The sequence below is a fragment of the Notamacropus eugenii genome, chromosome 3 (genome assembly GCF_028372415.1).
Source record: "Notamacropus eugenii isolate mMacEug1 chromosome 3, mMacEug1.pri_v2, whole genome shotgun sequence".
NCBI classification, from domain to species: Eukaryota; Metazoa; Chordata; class Mammalia; order Diprotodontia; family Macropodidae; genus Notamacropus; species Notamacropus eugenii.
Genome location: NC_092874.1, coordinates 283,009,589 through 283,033,487, shown reverse-complemented (window position 1 = coordinate 283,033,487; position 23,899 = coordinate 283,009,589). Strand labels below are relative to the sequence as shown.

The following is a 23,899-nucleotide window of genomic DNA, read 5'->3' as shown; positions in this document are numbered from 1 at the left end:
CGAGACCCCTATCAGTACTTCTTAAACTCTGTATTGAGACCTCATTTGGAGTCCCAACCCACAGTTTAAGAAGCCCATTAACAAATACTTGACTGATTGACCAATCCCTCTGAATGTTTGTTTCCTCATCTGTAAAATGTGGTTATGTCTGTCTTTGCTACCTCACAGATTAATTGTGAGGGTCAGATGAAACCATGTGTGCAAGTTAGTAGTAAAACACCATGGGAATGTTGGATGGAGGCAGTATTATGGGGGCTGAGGAATTTAAGCATCAGAGGAGAAGGATGAACTGATGAAAGCAGTGCTTATCGAAGACTACTCTGATAATGCAGACTTGATAGGTATAGTTAATTAGCAGGTATGTTGTATGAATTAAGGTAGGAGAGATTGAGAAGCAGGAGGTCAACTTGGAGCTTGCAATAATTCAGGCATGAGGTTACTGATGTAATTGAGATCTGGGCTAGAAGGATGTCAGTGGGTAAGCCTTTGAGTTTGCTTAAAAATACCTCCTGCTAAATTAAAGCTTTCTCTTCAGTTTGGGTAACAATATTTGTCATGTTAACAATTAAGTGAAACCATGGGGTGTTGTTTAAGGCATTCATTAAGCTATTTTCATTGAGAAACAGTGTTGAGTGTTCAGAAGGTTCTAAAAACCTTCAGAAAATTAAGATCCTCTTTAAGATGAAAACTCTTTGCCCCCCAAACCATTTCTGCTCGGTTAGTTTAAATACAGGATAAGCTCCTTTAGGTTCCTTCATCTTTTTTGATGCTCATTTGTATTTGCTGAAAGCAAAGGTCACATTTGTGGTGATTTTTCTATTGTATGTAAATGTTCCATCCCTTTGCCACTGGACAAAAAACTCCATTCTTTACCTCATCATCTCAATCACTATATAAGAACGTAGTGTACAGGGAGTCATTTTTCTTGTGTGCTACCAATCTTGGAGTTGTGTAATTTCAGTGAGCTTCATTTATGCCAACCATGTGGAGGTCGGAGAAGGATGCTTGAAAGTCTTCTGGACAGGGCACAAAGTTGGCTTACAAGGATTCCAGACATGACTGTTTTTAAAAAGGCTTCTATTCATTCCTCTTGGGGTAGAACTGAGAAGGAGTGATCTTCTGACTTTAAGCAAAGGGGGAAATGTTGGGCATGGTAGAAATGAGCACGTGGTTCAGGTTTCACTCATTTGACGTGGGCACAGAAACATTATTTGAGAAACGCTATGAAGAATCATACATGATGTGGATGCATCGCCTAGGAATTCCTTCTCATGTCCATTTTTGACTCTGTCATTTGGAGTGGGTGGGTAAGATTCATCTACTGAGCATTCTTCCAAGGAAGGAGAGACAGCTGGATGGAAAGGGTGACTTGAAGGCAGGAAAACCCAAGTTCAGTCCCACCTCTGACACATTAGTAGTGACTGTGTGACTGTTGGAAAAGTTACTTCCCCTCTTGGTGACATAGGTAACTCTGACTCAGAGTTGCAAAGAAAGGACTAACCTGCTTTGGTAGAGGAAGTTTCCTGAACTGGGAATCCATTATTACAGGGGAAACCACAATTCCAGTCCCCATCTCTACAGGGGAAGGTTGAGAGCAGCTTCCAGAGTATTTGCTGACAGGTTACTGAGCAGAGATACCTTTAGAGTTTGCTGTCCTTGGCTGTTGCTAATCGTAATAGATAACATTTATATAGTGTTCTCAGTTTGCTTGTTATGGATGAGGAAACTGATGGAGCAGGTAGATGTTAAATGACTCTCCTAAGGTCAGACAGTTAGTGTCTGGGGCTGGATTTGAATTCAAGGCTTACTGACTCCAAGCCTAGTGCTCTGTCCACTGTGCCACCTCACTGCGCCACCTCACTGCCTTACTTGTGTTTTCTGTTTTCAGTGAAGATTATTTTTGCTTTAGAGCTATAAATTTCACATTCGTGTTTATTTTTCTTCTGCCCAGTTCCATGTCCCAACCTTTATGTACAACTGAATGCACTACAGTTCACTCTGGATGAGAGAAGTCTTCTCTGGTTAAATCAGTTTGTGTTGGATTTAAAACAAAGTCTCAATCAGTTCATGGCCATGTACAAGTTGAATGACAATTCAAAGTCTGATGAACACGTTGATATTCGAGTTGATGGATTAATGCTTAAGGTACTGTATGACTTCTGGTGAGAAGATTGCAGGTATCCCTCTTGAAATGTGGTGCCCAGAACAACAGAGAAGGTCTGACGAAGCCAAGGTCCAGACTCCTCAACCTTCCTTGTTTGGGGGTTAATGGAAAGAGAGATATATCTGGGGAACATGGAGACTTGAACCCTTATTCTGCTCCTAACTTAGTGCCTTTGCAGCCTTTAGTGGCATAAACTCTGGAGGCTTCATTTTTCTCTTTTGTAGAGTAAGAGAGAGACTGAGTTCTAGGCCTCTGAGGCCTTTTCCAGGTCTAAATCTCATGATCCCAGAATGTAGTTGCTTTCACCTCACAAGCAGGAAGAGGTGCCATGTTTAGCATTTTGATTTCCAGAATTTCAGTTGCCTTTGATGGTATAAATTTTCTCAGCTGTGAGGCTGATTTTCATTTAGAAACTTTATTTTTAATCTTTCAATTTTTGTTCATCATAAAGAAATTGATTATTCATTTTACAGTTGCCTTGGTTGCTTTGTTTCATTATTTGACTTCCTTTTCCTCATTTGGCTGTTCAGAGGTAAGCAAGAAAGATGTGAAACTATAATTAGTTTTACTCCTCACAAAATCTGATTTAAATGTTCTGGCTGGAGGTGAGTTCTTAAGTTGAAGTTTTAAAATTAGCTCCAGGTTTCTTCGTGTCCAATTTCTAAGACTAAGGAAGATATTTTTAAAATATTTGTGTGTGTATTATGTATACATATGTATACATACATGTATATTTATACACACATGCATATATGTGTGTGTGTGTGTATATACACACACATACACATATATATAACACCAAAGGTTCTGATTATAAGATTTGGTGATCTATCTCCCTGAATATCATAGTATTTGAACTAATGTTAAAATGTTAACAGCAGGCACATTTCAGAGGGAAGACCCAAAGAAATGGTGCCATATAGTGAAGAGTGAGGAGATGTAGTCTTCACAAAAATCCCTGTTTCTGTCATGGCAGAGAGGATCAGTATCTTAAATTTTGAATCTAGAAGAAGCCTTAGAGATCATCTGTCTAGTCATAGAGAAATAGGGCTTTCAAGATCATCTAATCCAACCTCCTTCTTTTATGACCAATGCAACTGAGATTTGAATGACTTTTCTCTCCTGAGGGTTGCTGATCCCTTGCTCATCCTCTCACGCTGCCTTCCTCCAGTACATGATTAGTAAATTTAAAAGATCATTCCAGGAATTAAGACTTTTGAACTTCTCATAAAGAAAATTCCATACAAATGTTCAGCAGTTAAAAGTTTTCAAAATGTCGTGTAAGATATAGAATTCAATTTTCAGATCATAGGATTTAAAGTTATAAAAGAACTTTGAGATTATATGTGATATAATATGATCTAAGAGTGTTATATGATAAGTATACACACACACCTGTGAGAAGGATAGAAGGAGAGTCTAGGTACCCTCCTTATTTTACACATGAGGAACCTGAGACCTACGGGGCTACTAGGTAGTGGATCTTGGAATCCATTCCAGGTCCTTTGACTGCAGACCCAGTAGTCAAATGCTCTAAGTGCTTTATGCCCTATTGGCACTCTTATATTGTTGTGCACTTATCTGTTAAGGTTTTAGTGTATGAGCGTTTACAAAGATGAATATTAAAAGAAATCACTCTCTTGGGTTGATTTACTTTTTCTCCTTTCTGTTTCCTAAGTCTTTTATAGAGGACCTACCTAAAACTTGGATCAGAGAACTTAAAAATTCTGAATAAATACACATCTTGAAGAGATCCCTAGCATCTGACATTTTTTTCATATTTTGTTTTCTTCATTCTGTCACATATCATCTATGGGAAAAAAATATGAAAAAAATCACTACACAATTCCAAAATTTACAAGAAAATGTCCTTTGCATTGTATGACATTATATAATGAACACAATAATAATACCAAACGTGTATATAGTGTTTTAAGGTTAGCAAAAACTTTACAAATGCTAACTCATTCTCAAAGCAACCCTGCAAGAAAGGTGCTACTGTTATCTCCCTTTTGCACATGAGGCAACAAGCAGACAGTGGTAAGGTGACTTGCGTAGGGTCACACAAGTGGGAAGGTTCTGAGGTAGGATTGGAACTCTGGTCTTCCTGACTCCAAGCCCAGTGCTCCGTGCACTGTGGTACCATCTTGCTGTCTCTCACATAAACAGTGTGACCAAGTGAACATTTTATGTTCAAATAGTAGAGCATTTAATTGATTTTTGTGTGTGAAACTTTTAGGAAAATCCCTTTTGAACTAAGTCTTGGCTTTGAATAATGAAAATAAATTTAGGTACTTATAGCTTTGACCAGATAAAATGTTTTTTTTTTCTAGCTTGTCATTCCTTCAGAAAAGAAATCAGAATGCCATCAAGATCAACCACGTGCAATTTCTGTTCAGAGTTCTGAAATGATTGCCACAAATACAAGGCATTCTCCAAACTGCAGGCATTCTGATTTAGAAGCTTTGTTCCAGGACTTCAAGGATTGCAATTTTTTTAGTAAAACGTATACCAGCTTTCCCAAATCTTGTGATAATTTTGACCTCCTACATCCAATCTTCCAGAGACATGCTCATGAACAAGATACCAAGATGCATGATGTTTATAAAGGCTACGTTACTCCCAGGTTAAATAAATATACTCTTAAGACATCAGCGGCCACTGATGTCTGGGCTGTGCACTTTTCCCAGTTCTGGATAGACTATGAAGGAATGAGAAGTGGAAAGGGACGGCCAGTGAACTTTGTTGACTCCTTTCCCCTTTCTCTCTGGATTTGCCAGCCCACGCGATTTGCAGAGTCCCAAAAAGAGTTCCAATCTTGTAATCTAACACCTTTAAACATTTCAAAAAGTGACTCTAGCGATCTGGCCAGTCGCCTAAAGCGCAAGAAGCTCCTCAAGGAGTATTACAGCACTGAGTCTGCGCCCATGACAGATGGTGTTCAGAGCATGCCGCCATCTGAAGCTTTCATGGCTTCCCTTCCTGCCACGGCTTCCCAGAATGCTGACCTTCACATCTTGGTTCACATTCAGAAACATGTCAGTATGCAGATCAATCACTACCAGTATCTATTCCTGCTTTTCCTCCATGAGTCGCTTATTTTGCTTTCTGAAAACTTAAGGAAAGACGTGGAAGCAGTGACGGGCAAACCTGCCACAGAGGCATCCATTTGTGTGGGCATTTTACTGAAAAGTGCAGAAGTCTCTCTGCTGCTCCACCCTTTAAATCAAGCCCATGCATTTAAGTCTCCCCTCTCTGAAGGCCACGGTCCAGTGGTTCCTGAAGATTCACCTGTGGACACTGGTGAAACTCTGAAATCCAAAAGAAAATCTGTAACTGGAACAGTGGATCCCATGAGGAGTTCAGGTATTAATTTGATGGCAGACAATAGGTCCTTGAGCGTTGACCTTAGCCATGTCCCCTCCTCCATGGATCCATGTCTTTTTAAATCAGCCAGCGACACAAATCTGCAAAAAGGGATGTCGTTCTTGGATTCATCAGATAAAAGCTTAGGGAAGATAACAGAAGATGAAAGCCCTGGGTTCATTTGCAGAAGTGGGACAGAAATTTTTATGGAAAGAAGGGACAAAAGTAGCTCATCTTCCACGGATTCACCTCATGTGTTAGATGACAAAGAAGATTCTAGAACTTTGTTGACTGATAAAGAGGATGAACAAAATATGTTTCCAAATAGTTTGATGGATAAAGCAAATGGCACCACGAACTCTTTGATCCCAGAAACTGTTTTACTCTCTCAGGAACAGGAGATGAATAAAGATCAGGCATCCACAGTTAGAATGTTTACATCACAGTCCTCTTTAAGGTAATTATTATTCACTGTTTAGTTCATTTGTTAAAAAATATCAAGGAAAATATTTTCAGCGTATAAATCTGTCATTGTTATAGTTGATCAGTTAGCATCTGGATACTCCATACTAAAAGGAAATCTACAAGTAGGAAGCTGCATGGTGAACCCTTTCAGTAGATAGTGGTTAATACCAAAATGAAAATTAATTCTGAAAAGTGAAAGTTTGTACATGAAAATCAGAAATGACGTTTCAAAAGTACTTTTGGAGTATTGACTTAGAAGGGTATCTGATTTTTTTTTTTAACTTTCTTTGGGAAAAAGTGTCAGAGGAATTTCCATCACTAAGGCAAGAAATAAGCATTTTAAAAATGAAGCTTTCCTCTTAGTTTAGTTTTTTTTTTTAATGAACAAGCTTGCATTTTATCTTTCTCCCACCTCCTCTTCTTCCACACTCCTCATTGAAATATTAGCATCCCAACTTAGTGGATTCCTGGATTATGACGAAAATGTTTGTTATGAATGTTTTTCAGATATTTTTTGGATGTTCATTTTTTTCTTAAAATAGCTCATTTTTAATGTCTTAAGGTATGATTTTATTTTATTTAGTTGGAAGAAAATAATGCCGTAGTTGAATTGCCTTTCTCATACCAATTTCCTAATCTTTTTACGTTTTTAAAAGTGGAAAGCCTAAGGAACGCTGCCCACCCCCTCCTGCTGCATTCTCTGTTTCTTATAAGAACATGAGGAGAAGTCCATCCCAAGTCTCACTGGATGCCATTTCAATTGACAGCATGATGCTGGAAGAACAACTTTTAGAAAATGATAGCCATATATTTTTGGAAAAAGGTAAGACCACCTGTCCTAAGCAGTGGAGTGAGCCTTGTTTGTTGTAACTGAATTCTTTTAAAGCACTTGGCAGGCATACCTCTGTCACTTTTCCAGCCTGGATTAAATTTTGTGATTATTTCTCCACACTGCAAACATCTAAAACAACTCCACAAAGCTCATATGTTATAATATAGCACAAAGGAAAATGATGCTTGCACAATGGAAAAGGGAGATTTAGAAAATTTATTTATGTGCCATTGAGGAAATGTGATCGTCTTTGTTACTAAAATTAAAAATAAATCTTTGGTACAATTTCATATTCCATAGAATAGCAATCTAAAGATAGAGTTTCATTATCTAATTTTCATTATAGAAAATACTATGTTAACATATAATTACTTTTTAAAAAATCTGATGGTGAATATAGTGAAAGTTCTGAGGGAAACATAGAGGACTAGCTGTTTGATTTTGGGTTTGACCTCCCTGTGCCTCAAGTTTTATTCCAAAGCTATGATTTGGAAACAGTACTCCCTGCTTTACTTCTTGGGATTACTGTGAAGATGAGAGAATAGTTTTGGGATAATAACATTTGGCAAGATATGTGGTACATGATGCCTCAAGTGGTGATGGAATGAATGAATGAATGAATGAATGAAAAAAACCCTTATTGAACTCTTAACTATATCCCAAGCCCTGTGGGGGATATAAATACAAACCAAAGACAGTCCCTGTTCTTAAGAGCTCACACTTTAATAGAGAGACTGAACAGAGAGCCAATTGATTCTTAGGAAAGGGTACTTGGGTCAGGAAAGTTACAGGGATGGGGAGTAGACGGATACATTCCTTCTGTGAATAGTGGAAGAATGGATTCGATTGTATTTCCAGAACTGGAGACAGACAGACAGAGACAGAGAGAGAGAGTTGGTTATGAGAGGAAAGAATAAAATTTGCTCCCAGTGGCATGGCGGAATAGTAGACTAAGGGAGGCAGTCCCTAGTCAAGATGGTGGGGTCCCAGGAGGGATGTCCCAAAAAGGTTAAAACTTCTCTCGCCATGGACCATAATGAGAAGATGGACCAAGGGACTTTGCGTAATATGACTGGGCTGTGTTGTGTCTACTCATGGTGATCTAGTGCTGTGGTTGAAGTAGGAGGCAGAGACTGGAAGTGCGGGACAGTGAGGGCAGTTAGATGGTGGGGGAGCAGTTGGTGGACAACCACTGCCTTTGATTTGAGGTGAAAGACCATGCAGAGTCCTTTAAAAGGCAGTGAAATGGAAAATATGCTCCATGAGGAAGAGGATTCTTGCTCTTTTGGATAGGAGAGGCTAGAGTAACGTGAAGGTGAAAGTGGTTCCTGGAATTAGGCATTTGGAGAGTAGTCAGAGCATAGGCGCATCAGAAATGGATGCGTTTTTCTATACTCAGAAGTTTGGGAGCTCAGCCCCTTTTGGTATAATGTTTTGGGCAGATATTAATGAAAGGAACTCTGACTCATTCTATGTTCACTTACCCGTCCTTTATTTTATTTTATTTTATCTTTAGCATAATAATGCTTGGGATAACATTGAAAGTATGGAAAGTTAGAGTATTTTTATGTGAGTGAGTGTTTTCATTTTAATATAGCTGCTGTTAGATAAATGTGATGTTGCATGTATGGAGAGTGGACTTTATAAAATATTCATTCCATTCTCTTATGATAGGTATTGAAGATATCTCACATATGAGTTACCAGAGTCCATTAGAAAATAGCAGTGTTGGTGCAAAGATTCAGAATTGTGCGGAGTCCTCTCCAGATGCCATCAGTACAAATTCAGAGAACGCTCAAGAAAATCATGAAGAAATGGTAATGATTTGAGGAAATTCTTTGGAAGCAAATGCGCTATCAAGTCATCTTAGCACATTCATTCCAGAAATGTGAACCCCCTCTGCAGGGGTCCAGCACACTCCTCTGGCCATGTAATCAATGAAGAATGAGGTGCAGCAGGGTGGTTCAGTCTGCAGGCTCTGCGGCTTAGTACTTGTCCTTGTTGGAATGAACTTCCTGCCCATTTACCCTGTGGTTCATCCCTGGGTGGTGCAATTCATACCGTATCTTGTCTTACTTTTTGTTTGCTTGTCCTTTCTGCTTTGCTGCCTGGCTTTTAATTTCTTGCATTTCCTTTAGCTGAGTCCAAATAAAATTTGAAAAAGAGTAGAGGTAGGGCAGTTGGTTTCATAGTAGAAAGAGCAGCTGGGCCCTGGAGTCAGGAGTACCTGAGTTCAAATCCAGCCTCAGACATTTACTAGCTGCGTGACCCTGCACAAGTCACTTACCCCCGACTGCCTCCAAGAAAAAAAAAATGGTAGAGGTAGAGGGTCTCTATGGGGGAGGTTTTCTGTGTTTGTAAATGAGGTGTGATAGTGGTTTGTGGAGAAAAGAATACATTGATCCAGTTTTGGAACTCTCTTGACTAAGGACAAAGTTCTTTTAGCACATTTGAAGAATCTCACAAATCAGGTCCCAGCAAGAAGGATTCCCTCAGGAAGCAAGGAAGTGTATCACTTGAAAAGCTAAAAACAAAAGCTCCTGATCCTTGTCATCCCAGAATTCCTCTGTTTTTTTTCTGAGAGTCAAGAACTGAAATATTAACTACCACAGTATGCTTCATATTTATGCATTTTAAATTAATGAAATGCTGTTTTCCTCAAATGTATAGAAAACAATTATTCATCTCTTCCAGACCCATTTATTTTGTCCTTTGTTCTGATTTGTTAACAGATGTCAGTTGTGGTGTTTAAAATCACTGGCGTTAATGGGGAAATTGACATCCGAGGAGAAGATACTGAAATCTGCCTTCAGGTGGACCAAGTGTCTCCCAGCCAGCTGGGCAATGTCAGCATTCGACAGTATCTTTGTAATCGTCCAGTAGGTGAGTCTGTGTGATCTTCAAAGTTCTTTTCACAGGTGATAGAGAGCTTGAGAGAAGTTGCATTGCTTGGCTTATGCATTATGACTCAGTAGAGTTTCTTTGGCATAATTAGATTCAAAAAGAACTTTTCTATTAGTCTTATAGTAGGAGTACTAATAGAATATTGACTTTCATTTCTAGTAAGACCAAAACATGTTTAGTCAGTCTGTTTAGATTGACTGCTACTTCTATAAAGGCTGTAGACTGAATTGGAGAATTTTTGTAGAATAAGTAAAGAAACATAACTTAATTACATTTGATTCATTTCCTCTGATTATCATATCTCATGTGTTCAGAACTTCACAGGCTTTTTTTCTATTTAGATTTCATATCTTTTGCTTTGATGGGTCACTTCTGTGAGTGGAGAGCAATTCCCCCTCATCAAAAAAAGGGAAAAACTTAATGCTTAATATTGAGATTTCAATTCTCGATATCTTGTAATGGAAGCTTGTGTTTGCTGCCCTCTTGATCAAAGTGCCCAGTGTATATATAGGCTTTTGGGTGGGTGCCCTGCCCTCATGGTTCTTTTCTTTTATGCTAAACACGCCCAGTTTGAAGAGCCTCAGCTGGCTCTCAGCTTGGATTGAAGCAACGAAAAATATGAAGCCTGTGAATGTGAAACCAGGTTATGATACGCCTTTTCCAGAGCTAATCTAGGCTTAGATCTCAGGTAGTGCTGTGGTTGGCTCATGTGGAGAAGGTGCTCATTAGGTTGGAAGTCTGGAGATTGAAAACGACAATGTTCGTTATTTTCCATTATCTTTTAAAAGTGCACTGAGTTGTAGTCTTTTTCTTTGCTATATACACAGAATGCTACATCAGGTACATTATATGTTGAACCAAATTCAACCCTGCATGCTATAAAATAAATATGTTCTCACCACTCATCCAGGGAAGTTCAGGTAAATGTGCCATTTGTCTCTAGGAAAGCATCCAAGAGATCAGAAGCACTGAGGCTGCTGCCAGCTTAGCTTCTCCTAAGCAGTGCAGATGAGAGTGCTTTTGCTCCAAACCTTATGGAATTAGGGAAGTCGAGTTAAAACTGGAGGGATCCATTGAAACAGGGAAAGCACTGAGAGCCAGGTTAAGTGAGAGTGGAGAAATGTGTTGTGGTAGTAAAACCGAAAAAGGGGGATGTAGGGATTGGAAACCTCTCTCCTACTGGAGCCCATGTTGTAGTCGTCCAGATGTGTTATTTACAGGTCCCCAGATTTCCTGAGTCTGTAGGTGACATCAGCTTCCCTACCCAGGTCCAACAAAACTTTCTCTTTTGCTATAAATTATTTAAAGAAAGAAATATTCCTGGATGCCTTGTGCATGAATTATATGGTGAATGCCTTCCAAGGTCCGCCATTGAACAACGAGTCTGTATTCTCAGGTGATTCTTTGAGTGTAAAAATATAATTTTCAGTAGAGTAGTTTGCCAGTCTCCAAAAAACTGGATGGGCCTTACTGGCAACTTGAGGGTCTGAAGCCCCAATGAGCCTCAGTCCTCCAGAGCAGCAGCATTACAAAGTCTGGTGCAGTGTGAGTCACTGTGGCCCCACCGGAGGGAATTCAGTCACCAGAATGAACAGAAGCCCTGTATATGTAACACAGCCACATTGATAGTGTAGGCAGGTAAGAGATAATAAGTAGAAATATCTCTGGATGAATCTTAACCAGGCTCCATTATTCCTGACTTAAAGGGAAAAAAGAAAAACTTGGAATGATGGAAATGCTTTTTCTCTGTCTAAAAATGAATATTCTTTTGGTTGCTAAAAGTATTTCTGACTTTGAACTTCAAAGCCTTTGCTTCCTTAGGTACTAGCAAGCTGAATTCAACTATGGTGAAACATTACATTTGATAAGAATCGATCTTATGTTGTTAGAGATAAGTAACGTGACATTTTCCTATATCCTTGATTCAGGAACATCATGGTTTTACTCTGTAACCTTTTCACATTGCCTGTTGTTTCTATTTTTAAAAGACCCCTTCTTTCTTCTCCCCTAAAGGGGGCTTAAGAACAAAAAACTCCCAAACTCTAAAATTTCTTTTCTTTCAGTGCTATTTCCTGTCTTAGAAATCCAAGTAGCACTGACATGAACTCAGGCTCAGATACTTCCTGAATTGTCCACTTTGTTTTCACTCTGGTCTGCCCTGAGTTTGACAGCCAGGTTTTAGGGTATAAATGGAAGAACCTTATTTTCTCCTGTTCTTCTTTCTGAGTACTTAGCACCTTTACTGGAAATTATGCAAAATTCCCAACATTCCAGTCTCTACTTTCATTTCTTTCCTCCTGCTGAAAAAAAATAGAGCAAAGCCCTCGTTAGCATGGATTTAGCAATGATGAGTTTCCCATCATGCTCCAGTCGTATAGACAATGGCAGACAGGAAATCTGTCAGTACAGTGCCTTGGCCCCTAACGCTAGCATTACCTGAGGGGGCTACCTTCCCCTCATTGTCGGGCCAAATGGGGCAGGCCAAAGGGTCTAGGAGGCTTCTGGGGACTCTTTGAAAGCTCATTTATGAATGGACTTTGACTTTCCTACGGCTCATGGTGGACATTAGTATGACTGGCCACTATGCATCCCAGAGACACCTAAAGGTTAGCAATAGTTTTTGGGATCTTTTTCAGGGATAATTTAGTTGAATTGGTCTTTTATTACATTGTCTTATTAATACATTATATTGTCTTTAAAGTAGAAATAATTCAGTGAAGTAATTGAGTCAAGGTGGGGTGGAGATTGTGATAGAAAGTTACCTATGAAGGGTTAGATATAAAGGGCTCTGTGTATGTGTGAGCAGTATCTTGGTGTCTATGTATTTATATAAATTGTATCCCAAAATAGCCCTTAGATTATTGGGGGGTGGGGAAGGTGAGGGGGGAACCAGGGAAATAAAGCTTCTTGTACCTATAACTGATCAGAGTAAGCACAGCAATGAGTCTTTCATGGCAGAGGACTAGAGAGTTTTTGATGCTGAAAAGATCTAACTTTCACTTGTATTTCCTTTCACTAGCTTCAGAGCATAAAACTGTGTCTACACCTGCTAAGGCCTCGCCTGAGATAACGCTCAGGTTTGAAAGTGGACCTAGTGCTGTCATACACTCCTTGCTAGCTGCAAAAAATGGATTTCTGCAGTGTCACATAGAAAATTTCAGCACTGAGTTTTTAATCTCTTCTCTTATGAATATTCAACATTTTCTGGAAGATGAGACTGTTGGAACAGTTATGCCCATGAAGATACAAGTTTCCAATACAAAGATAAATTTGAAAGTATGTTGAACAAATTATTTTTCTCTTTTCGATGTTGTGATCTAGAGTCAGGGATGCCTGGTGGGTTTGTCTTCCTACATCTGCCCTGTACAGGCTGTAGGATCCCAGGCAAGTCCCTCAACTTGGAGATGCCTTGGGCTGCTCTGAAGACTGGGTCAGCTGGCTTTGGCAGGGAATGTTTCCTCACCACAGGTCTCTACATAAGAAAATCTCTGGTCCAAACCCTTCCCCAAAGTTACAGTAATTCTTGGAGAAATATCTGTTTTTCTGACTTGGACTTTGGTTTTTCCTGGCTCTTTCTAATGAAGGCCTAGGGTGAATAAAATTTTAACTTCTTGGTTAACAAAATGTAAGCAGTTACATCTCAGTTTCCTCATTTGGTGAAGATATTTATTGAAAGAGCATGATTTTGCTGTTCTCTGAGCTGGTAGTAGCAGCAGGACGACTTTTCTTTTCCTGTCTATAGGACGACAGCCCCCACAGTGACGTGGTAGCCCCCGATCCCCCTCCAGTGGTGCTCCATATCCATCACCTGGTGGTCGAGAGGCAGGACGATGGCTCTTTTCATATCAGAGGTAAGTGGGAAAACTCAGGTGAGCAGGGAGTTGCAGGAAGGGTGAGTTGTATCAAGTGCTGAAGTGTGTGTGTGTGTGTGTGTGTGTGTGTCTGTGTGTGTGTCTGTGTATGTGTGTGTGTGTGTCTGTGTCTGTGTCTGTGTCTCTGTGTGTGTGTGTGTCTGTGTATGTGTGTGTCTGTGTCTGTGTCTCTGTGTGTGTCTCTGTGTCTGTGTATGTGTCTGTGTCTCTGTGTGTGTGTGTGTGTCTGTGTCTATGTCTGTGTGTGTGTGTCTGTGTATGTGTGTGTGTGTGTGTATCTGTGTCTATGTCTGTGTGTGTGTGTCTGTGTATGTGTGTGTGTGTGTATCTGTGTCTATGTCTGTGTGTGTGTCTGTGTATGTGTGTGTGGGTGTGTGTGTCTGTGTGTGTGTGTCTGTGTGTGTGTGTGTGTCTGTGTGTGTGTGTGTGGGTGTGTGTGTTGCATTAGGAGGTAGCGGGGGCTGTCTTGGTTAGTGTCTCTACTTTCTAGTCCCAGCCCTCACCTGTAGCTTCTCTTTTCCACATTAGCAGTGATCTCTTCATTGCAAAGCCCAGTGGCCCTTTTCTCTCCTGGCCTCGTCTGTCTTATCTCTCTGCAGCATTTGGTTGCTGATCCCCAGCCTCTCTCGTACTCTGTCCTCCCTGAGTTTCTCTGACATTCTGCTTTCCTGGTTCTCTTTCTACTGTCTCACTTTTCCTTAGGTTTCTTTGGCCCTCTTTTGCTTTTAACCTCTCTCTTGGTTATTACATCAACTCACTTCAGGTCAGTTACCTCTCTACAGATTTCCAAATTTACATACCCATCCTTCATCCATTTTCTGAACTTTAGTTCTGAATGTCTCAGATACATGGCCAAACAGAACTTATTATCTTTACCCTAAATCCATCCTTCCCTCACATTTTTCCATTTCTTTCCAAGGGCATTCTCTTTTCTGTTCTTATCTAGATTCACAACCTCAAAGTCATTTTGGACCCTTCGCTCCTCTGTGCAGTGATTTGCCAAATCCTGTCTCTTCCTCTCTGTTCCCTTCTCTCCATTAACATGGCTTCAGCCTTTGGTCAGGCCCTCATCCCCTTTTTTCATGGATTGTTTACTGCACGAGCCTGCAGACTCTTTTCTCCAGCCTATCCATCTATCTACAAAGCTGCAAATTGATTTTCCTAGAATGTCAGTCTGACCATGTCCCTCCACCACTCTGTAAGCTCTGGTGGCTCCCACATATCTTTGGAATAAAATGGAAGCTCTTCTTGGGAATTTTGAGCTCCTCTCTGTCTTTCTGTCCAGGCTGACTATATGTTCTGCCTTTCAACCAGACTGGCCTCCTTGCATTTCCCTGTATGTGACATTCCTCTTCCAACATGAGTGCTTTCTCACAGGCTCTCCGTCTCCCAGGCCTGGCATGCTGTCCCTCCTCACCCCTGCCTATCAGAAGATCCAGCTCATTCCAGGTCAAGAGCCATCTCCTACTTGAGACCCATACCCTCCCACCCTGAGTTGTTAGCATTCCTCCTGCCCTGAAACTGGCTCCTTATTACTTCCCTGTGTGAAGGTGGTTGACCTGCTTAGAAGCTCTTTGAGAATAGGACCCTATTCCTTTTGCCTCAGTGAAGCTGGAGCCTGATGGTGCCGGGGGTAGTAGTGGCTGAAGCCATGGTTACTAAAATAGCTCAACAGTAGCAGCCACATCCATCTCCTCGTCTTTCTGTCAGTCTGTCTATCTACATAGCAAGTTTTCCAGTCCAGAAACAGGTTATCTGCATGTGACATCTGTTACCGAAGAATAGCAAGTGGGAAAGGCCTTCCACAGTCTGACTTTCCCATGATTCCCTGTGTCAGCTGTTCACTCTGTTACCTGTTCATTTCCTCTGTTTGCTCTTCTCCCAACATCTCATACTTTTCTGTCCACATACCCTTGAGGACCAAGGTCTTCCTTCTTCCTTTCAGGTCTTCCTCCGTGAAGCCTTCCTAAGCCATTCTGGTCCATAGGCAGCCTTTCCTGCTCAAAACTTCTGTGTCCTTTACCTATTTTTGTATTGCTAATTGACATTACATATGTGTATGCAGTCTCCCTGTGTTGCTTGGTAAGACCCTTGACTATGGGCAGGGACCTATCTCCTACACCACTCTGGGTTTCTCCTGGTGACTTGTAGGAAATAGGTGCTCAAAAAATATTGGGATCTGGTTGATTGAAAGACTAATTGAAATGATAGGATTTTAGGAATGAAAGAAAAACAGAATATCTTTAAAAACAACTAACCAAAAACACTCAGCAGATAGCTGCAAGGTGAAAGGTGGAGATGGTTCTGTACATTGTCATAAGGTAGCAGGGGTATGCAGAGTTAAAGATTGGAAAGTGGCCAAGAGAGATTTATTTAGAAAAGTGAAATGAGGGGATTTTTCTTCAATAGTTTTCCCTTATATTTCTTATCTGCATTCCACAGTGCAGTAAGTGAAAGGCTGTTGAACCAATTGGTAAGTGCATCTGAATGTAGCTCAAGGCAAAAATAAATTTCTCCTGCATTGTGTAGATTTGCTTGAAGACCCACAGGGAATGTGGCACTTCTGTATGGAAATACAGACCTCATTTATCTTTAATGGTGGCTGACTCTTCTTACTCCCCAGCAAGATAACAATTCTACCCACACTAAGGGGGGATGATTCTCCATTTCTTTCCTATCGCATATGTTATGTACATCATTTTCTTCTGTCTTTTAAAGTGAAATTAGTGTTCTGTAGTTTTTCAGTCATGTCTGACTCTTCATGATCCCATTTGGAGTTTTCTTGGCAGAGATACTGGAGTGATTTACCATTTCCTTCTCTATCCCATCTTACAGATGAGGAAACTGAGGCAAACAAGGTTAAGTGACTTGCCCAGGGTTTCACAACTAGTAAGTGCCTGAGGCTGGATCTGAACTCAGGTCCTCCTGATTCCAGGCTCTGCACTCTTATCCACTATGCCACTTAGCTGCCCTTTAAAATGGAAGCTGGGTCTTATTAAGGATTTTGCATTTTAAAGGGTAAATGCCCTTCTTTTCCACTTCTTTATATATGGCAAACTATATTTTAGTTGTATGGTTTTTTAGCCACATCATATATTTTTAGGTCCTGAGGCAGGAGAGTGGGGCCATCTTCTAGATAAGGCGAAGGTAGGAGCCACAAGATTTGGATTTTCATTTCACTTCCCCAGTAACTCTGTGTCTCAGGCAAAGTCTTTAGCTTCTGTCTTTGTAATATGGAGACAGTGACCCCTGCCTCATCCAGCTTTGCCTGGATGCTGGAAGAATGAATCCGATAATAGATGGGGACGTATGCTTGTGTTCTTTAGCAGGAAGATCCTGTATAAATACAAACTGTCATGTTGTGTGATCCTTTCCTGTCAGCAAGGATCCTATTTAGTTTGTACAGACATGAAGATGTGGAGGCTTTGGTTTGTGAAGGCTAGTGCAGTATCTCCCTCCAGTGCATTCTTGGAAATAAAGTCAGCAAGTGAATGGGGGTAAAGCTATCTGTATTTTTTAATACGAACAAATTGTTCCTTGATGGTATCTGACTCAGTGGCAGTTCAGGAGTGATAGTGTTGAGCACTTACTAGCAGTGTTCAAAGCAAGATTATTTTCATGAGTTGCTGAGTCTCTGGACTTTTTGAAAATCATTACTAGAAACCCAGCATTCACTCCAAATAGCAATAAATCAAACATAGAATAAATCTTTAGCCTTCTGTGTTGATGGATCTGTGAGGGTGGAAGCCTTCTCCAGGTGTACACATTATAATCTGTCCTGTGGCCTTTTTGTGCGGCACCTCCTTATGTTGTGTGGGAGGTAAGGCAAGGTGACAAGCAGGTTTTAAGCCCTTACTTGATGCTGTACATGGTGCTGAGCATGGGGGTTACAAATACAAGGCCTTCCTCAAAGAACTTCCAGCTTATAGAGTACGACAAACCTCCCCAAAAGGAAGCTAGAATGTGTATGTGTGTATTGGGGTGGGGCAGTGGGTGCTAGTGGCCATGGCAGGGATGGTAAAGAGGGTGACAGTATGGAATTGGACTCCTAAAGTCACAAGTACAGTAGGTCAGAAAATGAATGTCAGCTGGCCCCTTCTCCAAAATGGCGGAGCTCCTCAGTGGGAGGAGGGCTGGCCTAGCCAAGGCACATTCCAGGTGTAAAGACCACAAGAGCTGTTATACTTCCTAGACAGAGGGGACCCCAGCCCCCAAATTCTCTAGCAGGTTCTGCTCCTCTTTAAAGGTTTGTCCAGCCTGAGCATTATCTCCTGACCACCCAGTGATGGATCCTTTGTTCACAGCAGCACAAGAAATAGTGAAAAATACAACAGAACTCCCAAGCTGGCTTTCCCTTCTGTACTAGTGGTAACAGCTGATAAGCAAAGAAAAGGGGGCACCGAGTGCTAAGAATCACCTGGTTTTTTTTTGATTACTTAGAAGTATTAATTGAACTCTTAGGACTTTCAAGTGAAAGCCTCGTCAGGCAGCCAGCACCTATATGGAGGATTGCTGGGTCGGACATGGACATGTGGCTCTTGAGCTGCATGTTTCAGTGGATCGCCTTATTAGTTCATGTTGATTGTCCTCTCTGGGCAGATAACCCAGAGCTGTGTGCCTAGCCCTGGTCTTTCTCTGGGCCTGTCCTCCACCACTGGTTGCCTCTTGTAAATCTAGACCCTGGTGTCTCACAGACTTTTCCTGCCAAACCCATCCTTTTTCTAACCTTCCTTTTTTTCCTGATCTTTCTAAGTTCCCTGGTTCCCTCCATCAGTGTTACCCTTACCTTCCTTTCACTTGTTGGTTGTTGTTGCCTTTTGTTCCTGTTTCTACAACATCTCTCGCGTCTGTCTCTTTTTCTCCATCCACATGAACAACAAACACCTACCACTCTTTGCTTCAACTTAGCACAGTAGCTTCTGTGAACCGTAAGTGTCTACTGTGGATTGCCTAAAACGTCTGGCGTCCCCCAGGCAACACATGCTGGTAAGCCCTGTTGTCTCTCCAGGGGCCCATGACCTCATTCAAACCTCTGGTTCTGACAGCCTTTCCCAGCTTGGTTCTAGCCTATCTTTTGAGTCTTGTTGCGTGATTTCCACCCTTGCTGTACTCTGTAGTCTGACCAGGCTGGCCTTATTCTTCAGAAGTGACATTCCATCTCCTCTCTCTTTGCTTTTGCCTTGGGTGCTCCTCCATGCCTGGAATGTACTTCTTTGTCCCCACCTCTTCTGCTTCCAAGAGTTTCCTTCTGGACTTGGAGCTCAGGTGCTATCTTCTGCATGAGACCTTTCTTGATCTCCCCAGCTGTACCTCCCATCTGCTCTCTGGGTAGCTTGCATGCCATCTTCCCTGATCAAATATAAGCATTCTGAAGTGAAGGATAGCTTTATTTTTGTCTTTGCGGGCCCAACACCCAGCATAGTGCTGGCATATCACAGGTGTGTGATTAGTGTTTACCAAAAGCAAAGTAAAAAAACCTAACCTCTTCCCCCATGGCCCCTCCATTGCCATACACACTCTAACATTAGATCCTGAGCAAATTTGCTGGTGGGTGTGTGTGTGTGTGTGTGTGTGTGTGTGTGTGTGTGTGTGTGTGTGTGTGTGTGTGTGTGTGTGTGTGTGTGTGTGTGTGTGTGCGCGTGTGTGCGCGTGTGCGTGTGCCCGCGTGTTTACAGCACCCCATTCCTTCTTGACAAATGTGATGAAAGAAACAGTGAATTGAAATCAGGCATGTGTGAAAGGGCATCTGATGCATCCCAGCCCTGCCATCCTAAAATGTGCCCTTTCTGTTGAGCCACTGGGAAGCAATCTGATAGACAGGCCAAGTCTTAGACTTCTCCAGCAGCTGGGAATTCACTCAACTTTTACAAGATTTGAGGTTTTTTTTTTCTTAATTAGATTCTGGAATGCTGAACACCAGAAGTGTGTTGAAAGAGCCAGGGCATCAAAGTGTTGGAGACCATGGACTGAGGAAGTGGCAGGCCGTCTCTCAAGCGACTCAGACGTGGCCAGAAGTGCCTGAGCATGCTCTGGACCCTAGGAGCAGAAAGGTAATGACAAACCCAGAGAAATGATGTCCTGTTGTAGAAAACTGCATTCAGTAAGTAACTGGGACGTTAGCTTTGGTGTGCATTCGTGATTATCTCACGTGTCAAAACTTGGGGAATGCTCCATGAAGGCTTTGTGACAAGGCCTGCATGCCCAAATTTTCCAAATTCCTTATTTCAGCTCATGGAAGAAAACGAATGTCTCAAGCAGGAACTGGCTAAAGCTAAAATGGCTCTTGTGGAGGCTCTCATGGAAAAAGACACCTTGCTCCATCATCTCAAGAAGAAGGCCACCGAGCCCCAGGAGTGAGCGAGTAGTGAGCAAGCCAGCAAGGGAGGGAGGGAGCCAGTGAGGGAAGGAGTGGGGAGGAGGGAACCAGGAAGAGAGAGAGCCAACAAGCAGGGGAGAGAGGGAGGGAGGGAGGAAAAGAGAGAGGGAGGGAAAGAAGGAGGGAGCCAGCGAGGGAGTGAGGGTGAGGGAGTGAGCCCTTGTTTGACTGCCCTGGAATCGGGTTATGCAGCTGCAAAGTGGGGCTTTCCTGATTTGTGGAGGGCTCTGGCAGAGAAGGTGTAAGGGGATGATTATTTCCAAACCTCTTTTACAAAGGATTAGGTATGAACATTGAAATTGTTTTCATTTTATTTGCTATTGCTTAGCTCCCTTTTACACTGATGTGATCCAGGGAATTCAGTACATATTGTAAAATACTTGCATACTTAATGAAAAAAAAATCATCTCCTAGTTTTAATATTGTAGGAAATATTTTTTAAAAAGAACAACTTGAATATGTATTCTGTTAACATGGGTGACTGAATTTATTTCCCTGTTCTATTTGTTAACAGTGCTGTTATTTACAAAAATTCAAATATTTTAGTGTTGATGTAAAATACAGAGGGAGCTTTCTTTTTCACTGTTCATAAAATAATGTATTTAAATCTAGAACTACTTAATGTAAAAAAAAGACCAATCAGCTCGACACATTGTACAATATTACTGTTTATAAACCTTGGAAAATCATTCCCCTGCTGACTTTGTGAAATCACATGAAAATGTGAAGGAAACTGTACGTCATGGGTGAGCTGTGTAGCCGAGTGATCACGCTCAACACAAAGATGGTACAAATGTATAAATAAAAAAGCACAAAGTTGTACAAACTGGTGAAACCTTAGCGGATGCTGCCAAATGATTCCAAAATCAGCCTGCACATTCCTATGAAACTTGATCGGTTGAAGTCGATGATCGAATGTATCTTGTTAAATTTGGCAGTCAGTGCTTGACAGGACATGTTTTAATGACTCCTCCCTACGTGCTTGCTTCCCTCCTGGACCCCCAGTGTGTTGGGGGAGCTTTGTTTTACACACAGAAGATAATTTTGCACAATTGTTTCTTTGATGCCCGATTAGGTGGGTGTTTACACGTTCTGAATTTATAAAGTTGATTTTGATTAAAACTTTATGTGGAATACGTCCCTTTGGCTGTAATGAGAGTGACTGGCTGGCTGCTGTTACGCTTGGCCACAGGAGGGGGTCACAGAGGCACATCCTGCCACCTGAGGCCAGCTGAGCAGCACCAGAAGCCTTCAGAATGTGGCTTTGTCAGGGATGGGCGGTTTTAAGTGAATGATGGGTGATTTGAAACTCACTTTCTGGGGGAAAAAAAGTAAAAGAACAAGTGGGTTTTGTAAGTAGCACAGACTCAGGGGCCCAGAGCTGGGAAGGGAATGTGGAGCTCACTTGTATACCAGCATCCTTGTTTTATAGATGAAGAACCTCAGATCGTCTGAAGTCACACAAGGGTAAGTAGCTGAGCTGGCGTTCAAACATGAGTCTCCTAAGCTGCAGTTCCTCTCTTAGATGCCAAAGGTCAAATATCAGATGATATGTGCGTCAGATGCTGGGTAGGTATGTCTGGCTTTGGAATTATAAAGCAAATTGAAAGGCTCTTTGCTTTTCTAATAATAGCTCTCTTGTGGTTCTGGTTTACGTGTACTGGAGAAACAGTTAAAGGACAACTGTACTTCAGAAATGCTGGAGACTGCCCTGAGAGCTCAGAACACAGCTGGCCTCCAGTAACTAGTGAATGGTGTAGTTTCCAGAATGGAGCACCTTGTTGCTGTACAGGATGTGCCCTCACCACATATGGCTCAATTGTCCAAGCCAAGCACTTAATAATTAGTCATTACCCCTGGAATTGGTATCTCCAGCAGAGCATTTTTGAGCAATAGGCGTATACTCAACACAAGCACAATCTCTGTGATGAAGAAGCTGAGCCATTGTTGGGAGGTGTCGCTGCTGGAGTTCAGTATTCTCATGCTTCAAAATGAATTTGAAATGCATCTGGAGTAGAGTTCCAGTTTAGTATTGTGCAAACTTTTTGTTTTTTCTTATACTGGCAGCACGTTTTCCCCCAAAACTAACCTATGTAAAACCCGAGTGCAACCTAGAATCCATAATCCTTTTCAGGAGGGCCATATTTATCTTTTCTTCTTAACTCTAAGCCAGACATGTGTGGCCCACACCTGTGGTCCTTATTGCTGAGGAAGCTAAGGCTGGTAGATCACTTGAGTCTGGGGGCTCAGAGCTACATTTGGGGTAAAGCAGATGAGGTTTTCTCACTAAATCTTGGCTCTGAATGGTGAGCTCACAGGACTGAAGTGAGGAGAGGGGACCAAAAGGACATTGGACTGCTCAAGGAGAAGGGGTAAACTGACCCAGGCCAGAAACAGAGCAGGTCAGAGATCCCACCCTGAATGGCCATGTTACTTCTAGCCTAGGCAAGACAAGTAAACCCAATCTCAACAAACAAGCAGACAAAAAACAATGATCATTGTAGGAAGGCTTTCTTTATCTTCATAGGTGCCATACTTTTTTTTGTCTACACATGAGATATCAGATATTGATCATTACTCAGCCAAAAGAGATCGTTCTGCAAATTGTGTGAGAGATGAAGGGCCTTGCCCAGGGTCACTAAGCCAGTGTGTGTGTTTCAGAGGTGGGCATTGAGCCTCAACTGTCCTGACACCAGGGCTGACTCTCTATCCGTTAAGCCATGAGGCTTTACTTAATTGTGTTCATTTCAGCTGACCACTATAAATTCCTAAGCAGTAGGGGTCAGTAACCTGACTGCATGACAAATAACCTTATGCATTTTCCTTTTGACTAGACATTGATTCTCATAGTATCCAACTGGAAAATAGTTTAGCCTCCTTAGTTTTTCCTTGTTAAGTAGTTGTGTAAGAACTATTCTCATAATAAGTAGAATAGGATTTCTCTACTTTGAAATCTAGTGAGGTAACTGAATTTGCAGTCCTCATGACCTGCTCATTGTTACCCATGTGATCTTGGCCAGTGTCATTTTGCTTCTCAGGGCCTCCTGTGAAAAGGGGGTCATGAAGTTATTTCCTGTTGTCCTCGGATCCTCCTTTCAAAGAGTCAGAGCTGGAAGCAACGTGGCAACCATCTTGTCTTATTCTCCCTTGCTCCATCCCAGTAGATGATCCCAATGCCTGAAAACTTACAGTCACAAAGAACTCATTGGCTCTGGAGGCAGTCCACATGACAGTCTTGGAAAATGGTTAGGGAGCTTTTATTTTGTTTTTTCTTAAATTAAGCTGAAATCGACTTACCTCTCTGTCATGTCTATCCACTACTCCAGTTCCGCCTGTCAATTTCATCCATCTTCTGCAAGAAAGACCTTTAGATACAGCTATTATGTCACAGCTAAGTCTTGTCCAAAGACCCACAGCCCCAGGCTTGATCTTGGATGTGGTACATCTCAGTGGGCTCTCCAGGCTGTTGCTGTTCTTGAGGTGCACCAACAAGAGCTCAGCACAGTACTCCAGATGCACTTGAAGCTGGAGAGATACACTCCCCTCCAGCTTCTGAGTGTTGTTCCTGTTAATGTAACCTTTTAGACTGTGCTGTAATCAACTTCATTCCTGTTGATCTTGCAGTCCACTCAGATGTTCTACGTGAACTGTTGTCTGCTATTCTGTGTCCGGGTAATTGATTTTCTGCACCTAAAGTGTGGAACTTGACATTTTTCCCTTTTAGGTTTCACATTATTCTGTGGGCCCCCGCTCAAAGCTTGCCCAACTTGGTGAAACCAGCCAGGTCTGGTGGCATGGCCTCCCGTCCCTACGGCCCACCTCAGTCCAGAGCCATTGGAGAAGTTCAGTGCAGGATGCCTTTGTTTAGGTCCAATGTTGATGATGTCTAGCCCAAATGTGTGGGGCAGCACTGAGAGCTG

At 41.7% G+C, this 23,899-nt stretch overlaps 1 protein-coding gene across 2 annotated transcripts in view; it reads left to right on the top strand.

The window, feature by feature from the left end:
• The window catches only part of BLTP3B (bridge-like lipid transfer protein family member 3B), a 93,533-nt gene extending 73,454 nt beyond the window's left edge, over positions 1 to 20,079 (top strand). For both annotated transcript variants that reach the window (XM_072655670.1, XM_072655671.1), the window contains exons 13-21: positions 1,952 to 2,145; positions 4,498 to 5,987; positions 6,652 to 6,818; positions 8,502 to 8,644; positions 9,560 to 9,710; positions 12,751 to 13,007; positions 13,474 to 13,582; positions 19,502 to 19,653; positions 19,832 to 20,079. In XM_072655670.1, the coding sequence (XP_072511771.1) occupies positions 1,952 to 2,145; positions 4,498 to 5,987; positions 6,652 to 6,818; positions 8,502 to 8,644; positions 9,560 to 9,710; positions 12,751 to 13,007; positions 13,474 to 13,582; positions 19,502 to 19,653; positions 19,832 to 19,960 (2,792 nt within the window). In that variant the 3' untranslated portion in view covers positions 19,961 to 20,079. The remainder of the gene's footprint in view (positions 1 to 1,951; positions 2,146 to 4,497; positions 5,988 to 6,651; positions 6,819 to 8,501; positions 8,645 to 9,559; positions 9,711 to 12,750; positions 13,008 to 13,473; positions 13,583 to 19,501; positions 19,654 to 19,831) is intronic.
• Positions 20,080 to 23,899: the final 3,820 nt, after the last annotated feature.